Raw genomic sequence first — 9,462 nt, 5'->3', positions numbered from 1 at the left:
AAATAGTAAAACCAGCATGTTGCTCACCTAGGTGTGAAAACAGGAGTTGCTTGCAGTGCTACATTTGGAAAATACAATTGGGACACTGAAGCATAGCTATCAGTGCAAGTGGAAACTGAAATCTTAAGGAGTACAGATGCTGTTAATATTCAAGGAAGCATTGTAGGCTATTTTCCTTATTTTGAAAGCTGATGCAAAACTGATTTCAGCAATGCAGTCAATGTAGTAAGTATTCTATAGGAAGTTTAATTTTTAAGGCTGCCCTGGCAGCAGTGAAGTGGCCAGCCCTTAATTACAGTATTTTTTTGTTTGTTTCTCTTCAGTCTGGTTTGTTTTCATCAAGGGTCTGGCCAGTCACAGGGGTCTCATCTTCTTGTGGGTCTAATTCAGATTTTCTGGGCAGTATATCTGAAGAACATCATTTAGATATCTCATGAGTACATGAGATCATGAACTTAATATCACCAATAAAAAATATACATATATATGTTGTTGGAATCTGAGCCTTTTAAAAAAGCTTCTTTGCAGACATATTTCACTGCCTACTTTTTTGTTACTTCCAGCCTTTTCAGTTTGTCTCTAGTTCGCTTTGCTGATTCATTTCTTTTCCTCCACCTTCCCTTTTTCAGCCTCTTATCCAAAGGCGGCTCCTATCGCTGTTGCGGCATGGAGCGAGCTCCACCTTCTCCACAGCATTCAGAGATTTTCTTCATGGCTCTCCTCGTGAAGTCCACCTTCCCCCTCTCTTTCTTGAGAGCAGTGTACTCATAGGCTTTCAGCTTGCTGTAATAGTCTGAGAACTTGTTGTAGAGGATGGAGATGGGCATGCCGTTCAGGATTATCCCAAAAGCAATGCACAGGAATGCAAACAGGCGGCCAAGGTGAGTTTCTGGACACATGTCTCCATATCCCACAGTAGAGATGCTGACCTATGGGCAAACCAGCATTCAGCTCATTAGCAGGGGGAGGCATACACACACTTCCCTCCTCAGCATCTACCTGGATATGCATAGAGAGCAGGGGCAGTTCTGAAGTTGATGAGAACAGATGTTCTCTGTGTCTAAATCTGGCATGCTTATAGAAGCCAGTATTTTGGGATCTACTGTGTAGGTTTTATTTTGAGTATTAATTTTGATTATCAAATATATACATATACTATGTACAATGAAAAACACATGAAAAGCTGTTTGTGAGATGTGTTTCTGTAATGTTAGCACTATTAGAAGAAGTGACTCAGGAGAATGAAGCATATATATGTAATAATACAATTGACTGAATCTTTGAATTATATGAGGAGCTATGGAAAAATGTAAAGATCTTACTCAATTGCCTTGAAGGTACTGCATGCTTACAGTATGTATATATTTATAGTGATAAGTTGTTTGATCCGTCTCATCCTCTTTATGTCAGAGGTTAAACAAGTGTAGTGTATGCATACCTTCAGTAGGGAATGTTCCTGTTTGTTTCAGCTGATGGGTATACAAGAAGCTTATTCTGAATTCACTCCTTTAAAGAAATTTTGGGAGTTGTTAAAAATTTTTATTTTATTTTATTTTATTTTATTTTATTTTATTTTATTTTATTTTATTTTATTTTATTTTATTTTATTTTATTTTATTTTATTTTATTTTATTTTTATTTTGTGGGAGGGGTGGTATTTAATATATCTGCTTTACATGAATATACTTTGCAATTTTTTTTTTGTTTGTTTGTTTTCTGAGCCTTCAAGATTTTCTCTTTTTAGATCACATGCATGAAGAAGCTTTGATGCATGTGGGCCCAGTACTGTATGAAGTACTAAGGTAAAATTTGAAAACTCTGTAAACAAATTTTGTTTTCAGATTTCCTGGATGTTTCTTTATGAGGCTGTTAGAAGAATAAAGAGTGATGTACCACCAACCAGCCAACATACAGTCACTCCTAAGTTTTACTCTCCCACACAACACAACTTGAATTTCTATAATGTTTAGCAAATTAATTAATAAAAATAATTAAAATTTAGCAAAAAAAATTTTTTTTTTGTCAGCTAAAACTCACAGGCTTCTGCTATGTGTCACTTCCTTGTATTATTCCTATTCAAGAGGTGCTTTTCAGCCAATGAACTTTATTTAATCTTTTTTTGCAGTACCTGAAGAGGATGTATGTATCTGAAAAAAATAGTAATATAAAACTTCTGTAGAAATATTCCACTGGAAATAGGAGTTTCACTATAATGCCCTTGTGGCTTTAGCTCTGAATAAAAGTCTTTTGAAGGTCATGAGGTGCAGCCTTCCATCTTCTAACATGCTAAATAAAATGATATTTCAAATGAAGGAAGCATTAGGGTACATGAGACAGCACTGGATAAGCGTATTTGTAGGATGCACCTTGTGCTTCCTGCAGAATAAAAAGGATTAGTCATTTGGTTTAATGGAAATTAAGTCACTGGATTTGAATGATAATACAGGATAAATATCTCCAAAAATAAATACTGAGATGAAGGCAAGATGTTTATCTCTAGCAGCCAGGACAAAACCATTATCCTGTGATAAGGTTCTGTTCCACTGGCACAGTCCTCTATTCACTGTGACAGTCTGGAGGAATACTTGCTCTCTCCTGTGGGTCAGACTGCAGATGCTGTTGGATTTTGATGAAATTTAAGTGATCTGGATATCTCAGTTTTTACTCTTAATGAATGAATGGGCTAAAAAAAATAAATAAATAAAAAAAAATAAAAAGTTTTATGCCATAGAACTTCAATTTGCAAGCTACAGCATCCCTTTTGGAGGCACTTGCTTTGCTAAGTAGGAATTTCTTAAGTAGTCATTGTTAAATGGGTTTCAGAGCGGTATCTAAATAATCATGGTGTTACCAGCTTGCAGATGTGATGTATGTATCCTGCACGTTCAGAAAATCACAGAAAACGTGGGAAACTTCCACATTTCATCAGCCACCATGTTGGCCATGGTCTCCCCAGATGCTGCCTAGGAAAAATATTCTCAGATAGGTTAGTGTTGCTGTCCTGGATGCCCTGTGTCAGTCTGATCATCCAGGATGTGGAGGTCTCCTGACTCCTTTCAAGTTCTTTTGCCTGGGCTTCCTTTTCTGGAAGGAAACTGAGGCCAAGTGTGCCCCAGAGTGATGCCATAAATGTGGATTATGCAGGTCAGGATCAGTTGCCATGAGATGAAATATAGAAACCCCGCAGATGGCAAGGGGATAAAACAAGATATAGAGCAATGGGAAGCCAAGACACACCCAGCTCCCCTCTGACTTGATCCAGAACTTGATTCAGGCTGCTGTAGATATGCACAGCTGCTATGGCATAACAGAGCTGTTGTTTTCCTTTTATTATTATTATTATTATTATTATTATTATTATTATTATTATTATTATTATTATTATTATTATTGACATTACTGGTTGAGGGATTTTCATCCCCCTAACCTCAGCACCACAGATAAAACCACCTCCCTTTCCCTGCTAAAACAGTGCTGTAGAGATGATAATTGAGAAACTGCCATACCTGAGCATAAAGATTATCTGCTAAGCATTTACTCACAGCCCCTGACTCCCTCTCCCAGCCTTCATTTTTTGTTAGTCCTGATAAACCCACAGGTGTTTCTTTTGTATTTGCAACTCATCTTGAAGGATATAACTATAATTTTATTTTTCCAGTACACTGAGAAAATAGGGTTAAACTGTTGTAAGTAAATGCATGGCCATCCTTGATGGCAGGCACTTCTGAGGTGAGCTTGGGAAGCTGAATCATTCTGCAATAGTCAGGAAGCATTTAAGCAAGGGAGAAGGCATTAAGCTCACACAGTTCTGTGTTCCTGGCTATATCTCCGTGGCCCCACAAGATGTGATCTTACCAGCCTGGAAGACACTGCCTTAGAAACATCTCTTCTCATAACACAGTGAATTACAGGTCAGTGATATTTCAGACCTCAAGGTGATGTGCTCAGATGTGCATCACCCCAGTGGCAGACTCTAGAAATGAGGTCATTCTGCATTTTTTTCTGAGGCTTGTCAGCAGAAGCTCAGTCACTTATCACCACCCCAATTGCTTCGGGGCGGGGGGGGGCTAAGATTGCACTCTTTCTGGCAGAGGCTGCAAAAAATATCCAAGATGACATTAACCAACCACCAACCAGTCCTCACTTCTGACTGATGTGGGGTGCAGACAGATAAACTAGAGGTATAGAGCAGTTTGTCTCAGCTCCCTGAGCCATTCTGCCTACTTTGAATTTATTCCTCTGCAAGGCTGACACACATGAAATAGCCACCGAGGTGTCTACATGTACAAACGTATCATGAAAGTGGTACTTAAGGAGCAGAATGCAACAACTTCTGGTCCTAATGAATTTTATGGCCAGATCTCAGGGTTGGTTTGAACTTTTCAGACTGTCCAGAGTTTTGTGAAAAACAAAAAGCATGTCTTATCCTCTTGTAGTTACATGATGGATCACAGTATGTCTTCAAAAACAGCAAGAATGAAAGTCTCACGTCAACCTGCAATCAGATAGACTGATATGAACTGTCTGATTTGCTTGTTTTGGTAACACTGACAACAGAATTTAGTGGAAAAATGCTTTTCTTTGTTATTTTGTCCACTTCTTTGAAAGGCAAGTGCTGCCTGTGTTTGGTCAGATGGGAATGCCAGTGCCGACAGCCTGATTAAGTCTTGATTAAAGCTTACAACGGGGTGAATGAGTGCATGCATGTGTATGCGTGAGTGAGTGCATATGTCCTGTAAGCTCAGAATTCAGAGCAGATGTTCACTGATCTGGGTCTTCTGTCAGAATCTCTATCATGGGAGGGGTGGGGAGGAAAAACTAAGGAGGAGGGAGGAGAGGGAAGAGGAAGAAAGGGGAAGACCTCTGACTACCCAGCAAGGCGAGTTGAGTTTACTTACGGCAGCCCACCACCAAGCATGGGGGATGCTGGTGAAGTTGGTACTTGAGACATCATGCTCCACAGTGTAGACCATGGCAGAGAAGGCGAAGATGCCCATGGCAATGAACAGCAAAAGGCAGCCCACCTGCTGGTAGCACTGGCGCAAGGTAAAGCCAAAGGCACGCAGCCCTGTGGAGTGGCGGGCCAGCTTGAGAATGCGGAAGATGCGCATGAGACGCATGATGCGAAGCACTTGTCCCACTTTTCCCACCCGTCCCACCTTCTCAATATCGTACTCATGCTGAGAGCCCCGACCTCGGGGTTGGTCGTCATCAGTGAAGCATTCGAGCAGCAGCTGTAGGTAGAGGGGCAGGATAGCAATGAGGTCTACAGCATTGAGGGCGCTGCTGGCAAAACGACGCAGGTCTGGGGTGGAGACCAAGCGCAGCAAGTACTCCAGTGTGAAGAACACGATGCAAAGGGTCTCAATGTGCTCCAGGACAGGACGGCTCTCTCCACTCTTTCTGTCTACCTGCTGCATCTCCTCCACTGTATTGAGTGCCAGAGCCACCACAGAGATGAGCACAAAGAAGCTGGAGGCCACTGCCATCACCTTGGCAGTGACAGAGGAGAAGGGCTTCTCCATGAGGTTCCAGAGGCGCCAGCGCTGGGGCCCATAGTAGCGCATGTGGTGGAAGAGCTGCTCATTCTCCTGAGCTTCTGCCTGGGAGCGCAGCTCGCGCTGGACCTTCAGCTGCTCACTCAGCTCATCACGACGCTCCTCAAAGCAGATGCGGCAGCAGCGGGGTGTGTATTTTAGCCGCACACCCCAATAGCTCAGCTCCTCCAAGAAGCTGCGTGGGCACAGCTCATCCCGCACACGGAGAACTCCTGAGGCATAGAAGTTGTATACCAGCTGAAAGACAGCTGGGTCACGGTCAAAGAAATACTCATCCACCTGGGCAGCATAGTCATCACAAAGGCCCAGCTGGCAGCGACGGTCAGTGGAAGTGGCCAGGCGGCCCAGACGGGTCTTGGGATAGGTGGCCACTGCCTGGTAAGTGAGACGGTAGCTTTGGCCGCCAACGTTAATGTTCAGCACGGATGAAGTGGAAGGTCTGGGTGGGGCCCCAGGTGAAAAGGCTGGAGAGAAAGGAATGGATGATGAGAGCTTGTTTTCTCCTTCAAATGGGTCCCCTGTTGACCATTTTCCTTGGTCTTTTTCTTCCTCTTCTTCCTCATCTTCATCATCCACGTAATAGTTGTAGTTTCCCTCCGGTCCAAGGAGCAACAGGGGTTGAGAGCTCAGTGAAGCAGTACCAGAAAAATCACTCTGCTTGTTTAAACATACACCTTCATTATCCTTCCCCATGTTGGGCTGTGTGAGGACACTTGATACTTCTCTTTCTCTTCCTTTATGTTTAAGGAAAGGAAATTGTCTCCTCATATTAAACTGCAACATAACTATTTCTCCTTGCTTTTCTCCCTTGTTTTCATTCACCTGGTTGAGAAATTAGCATCAGTCCTTTCTGGCTCTAATAGGATGGAGAGTACCACTTTCTTTTCTCTTTGCTGGTATCAATCACAGCAGCAGTTCTGCATTTTTCCTCTTGCCAGTTGCCACTCCAGTTGCTATGAGAGCTGAGTGTGGGATATAGACACATGAAGACTGCTGTTGACCGCTTTAATCTTGCTGACAGGGAAGATTTGAGTGCTTAGAGAAGGGGATTTAAGGGCTATTATCCTGTTTCAGCCTCATCTCCCACAGGCTGTGACGTGAATGATTATGGATCCATAAACCTATGAAAAATCAGTATGGTGAAACAGAATCCTAAAATTCTATTGATAATAAAAAACATACATTTCCCTAATTCAAGATTATAGGGATTAAGAATAATCTGAAAATGAAAATATCGGAGGAGCAAATAGAAGAGAGAGAGGGAACACTCATCTACATGAGTATATGGGGGGGGTCTTAGTTCTCCTTAATGAAAATTATGAATAATTAAAACACAGATAGTGTGTGGGAATTCATTATCATATGTCTTAAAATGCTTTCCAAAGGTAAGAAAATAAATATAAACTCTATTCAATCTTGGTTAGCATGTCTGCATTCTACCTGGTTGTGGGCTGAGGAAATCTGCATCTGCCCAACCCTTGTGTGCAAGCCTTGTGTGAGGCTGTGTCTCATGCTCTTCTGGACACAGCTTAAGTGAAGGAGGGCATGTGAATGAGTTTCTAGCATGCTGCTTTACTTCAAACTCTTCTTGAGATGCTGCAAAACAGAGCAGGGTGTAAAGCCATTCTCCTTGCAATGCACGTTTGTCAGCGGAAAGCCTAGATGAAGTACCTCATAGGGCAGTAGTGATGCTTTCTCTTTTTTTTTTTTTTTTTTTTGTTTTTGGTGGAAGCTTCAACCTCAGCTCTGGCAGAACTGACTCAAACACTTCCAGTAACAACGAGCATCCTGAAAACCAGGTTGCTTCCCATGATGCTTTAAGCAATCCATCTGAGCTAGTGCTCCTCTAAAGCAGAGGATACACAGGGGAAATTTGTGTTTTAGCCTCTGAGGTAAATTGTCCTGATACCAGCTTGTTACTCTCTGTGTAAGCAGGCTGACACAGAACAGGAGAAGACACTATAAAACTGCTAGATTTGGCAGCACCCTCACTGGTACAGAAGGCTGCAGAGATTGCCTGAAGCACCTGAAAATTCAGTTTTGTTTTTTATTGCTTCTAAGTCAGGAGAAATTCTTGTTGAATCTTGAACTATTGTGTTAACCATCCCAGCAATCCTGCAACAGCAGCTTTATTAAAACATTGACACAAGTTGAAACCTAACCCGAGGCACCAAAAATAAAGGAAGCTATCCTGGTTTCAGTCCTTGCTCCTTAAGCATATATGCCTTTTCCCAAGTATCTCAATGCAAAAGCATTCCCTACAGTACAGAAGTCTCTCAGTCTTGTAGAGTGACATCCAAGTTTCTGTTACACATTTTTTTTCATCTTTGGCCATGTTACCATTGTGTTTCTTTCTGCTCAGTGTCACAGCTTCATCATGCCTGGCTTCCCTGTCAGTGAGAGGCCTACCAGCAGCTAATTCAGGCTCAGTTTCCCATGCTGATGAGTGCTTGACAAAAAGGCAGGTAAGCCTGGACTGCAACAGTGCTGTGATGTGGCCTGCAGTGCTGCTATGGTAAGACCACTGCCAACAGCAAGAACCTTCTGTCTTTGCACCTGGGACAGACATAACCAGAGCAAATTTGGATGCTCATCATAAGGCCCTGGGAGAAAGGTGAGGTCTGGAAATGGACCAGCTGCTGCAATTTAGAGATTTCTCAGACATAGGCAGCAGGTGCTCCAAGAAGCTGTTCTAAACTGATGTGGCTGAGTTCTGCCCCAGCTTGAGACCTTACACAGAATGCAAAGTGATGCTGTTGGAAAAAGCCACAAAGCAAAAAATTTTGAGGCTTATTAATTTGACTGATACAACTGGGAAAGGAAAAAAAAAAAAAAAAAAAAAAGAGCTGTTTTCTAGCAAGTGTTCCTTCAGGGTCTGATTTTTGTCAGCTGTTGAGTAGCAAATGTTACTTTTGCCATATCTCACCTCATTAATATCCTTAGTGGTACTGTAACCGTGAAAGTGTGCCCCTTGGAAGTAATGCATACACATAGCTTGCCATCTGTAAAAGCAAGTGTTACACAGTGCCTGAACCTGTGTGTTGCTAAGGGCTTTCCATCTGCAGTCCTTTAACCTGTCTTCTCTGACAGCTTCTGTTCCTTTCTCACAAGCTGTCAGGACATTCTATCCCAGCCCACCTGCAGCAGTATTTTTCCTTTGTTGTTCTTCAATCTTGCTGTTGTGTTGTTAACCTCAAGTATTTTCCTGCAAACTCCAGTTATTTTGTTTTGGTGGCATTCTGTTATGCAATCACATTTACTGCGAGACTTATTCACTACTTACTCCCCTCCCCCACCCCCTTTTCCCTGCCTCCTGATTGTAGCTTTACTTGGTCCTGATGAACAGAAAGACGTAATAGCAGAGAATTTTTGCACTACATCTGTTCTCAGGCTGTATCCTGATGGATAAATGGATCACACTGGATAGACTAAAGCTTCTTCAGGTTATGCTGTTTACGGCATGCATAATTATCAATTCATATTCAAGTGTGCTTGGAGATGTTTTGCTTCATGAGTTCTTCTCCATTGCCCATCCTCTTCCTTCATTCAAAAAAATGTAATAATCATATTAATTAGGAATGTCAGTGCCTCATTATCACAGACTCTCATCTGCTCTGCAGTTTGCTTTGAACATTAAAACATGCCATGGTTAGTCCTTTGTTAACAGTCTTAATACAAATGAACACTTCAATGCTGTTTCTTTCTCCTTCTCAAATTACTTCAGACATAAGAACACTAATCAGAAATGCTGTCATTTCACTACCAAAAATTCTTGCATATTTCATAATTAAGATTCAGGTGAGAGTATATTAGTACTGCTTTTCCCAGCCTTCAAGCAAATTTTGTTTTGCTTTTTGCCAGACTGCATGGTCCCAGTTCTGAGAAGTCTCTGGCAAGGCTTGAT

At 41.9% G+C, this 9,462-nt stretch overlaps 1 protein-coding gene across 1 annotated transcript; it reads right to left on the bottom strand.

Annotated features, from left to right (window-relative positions):
* Positions 1-241: 241 nt before the first annotated feature.
* On the bottom strand, positions 242-6,655 carry KCNV2 (potassium voltage-gated channel modifier subfamily V member 2). Its single transcript, XM_015848898.2, has 2 exons — positions 4,899-6,655; positions 242-929 (listed from the first exon to the last, which is right to left on the bottom strand). The coding sequence occupies exons 1-2, from the start codon at positions 6,339-6,341 to the stop codon at positions 651-653; spliced, it is 1,722 nt and encodes a 573-aa protein (XP_015704384.2). The 5' UTR covers positions 6,342-6,655; the 3' UTR covers positions 242-650.
* Between the last annotated feature and the right edge of the window lie 2,807 nt (positions 6,656-9,462).

Source organism: Coturnix japonica, chromosome Z, assembly GCF_001577835.2.
Source record: "Coturnix japonica isolate 7356 chromosome Z, Coturnix japonica 2.1, whole genome shotgun sequence".
Classification (NCBI taxonomy): Eukaryota; Metazoa; Chordata; class Aves; order Galliformes; family Phasianidae; genus Coturnix; species Coturnix japonica.
This window is presented reverse-complemented; position numbering and strand designations above follow the sequence as displayed.

Bases quoted from the DNA above. Each gene is read 5' to 3' on its own strand.
- KCNV2 (XM_015848898.2), bottom strand. From the start codon at position 6,341: ATGTTGCAGTTTAATATGAGGAGACAATTTCCTTTCCTTAAACATAAA. The intron at 930-4,898 runs GTAAGTAAACTC...GTTTGCCCATAG, and splicing joins ATGCTTGGTGGTGGGCTGCC to GTCAGCATCTCTACTGTGGG.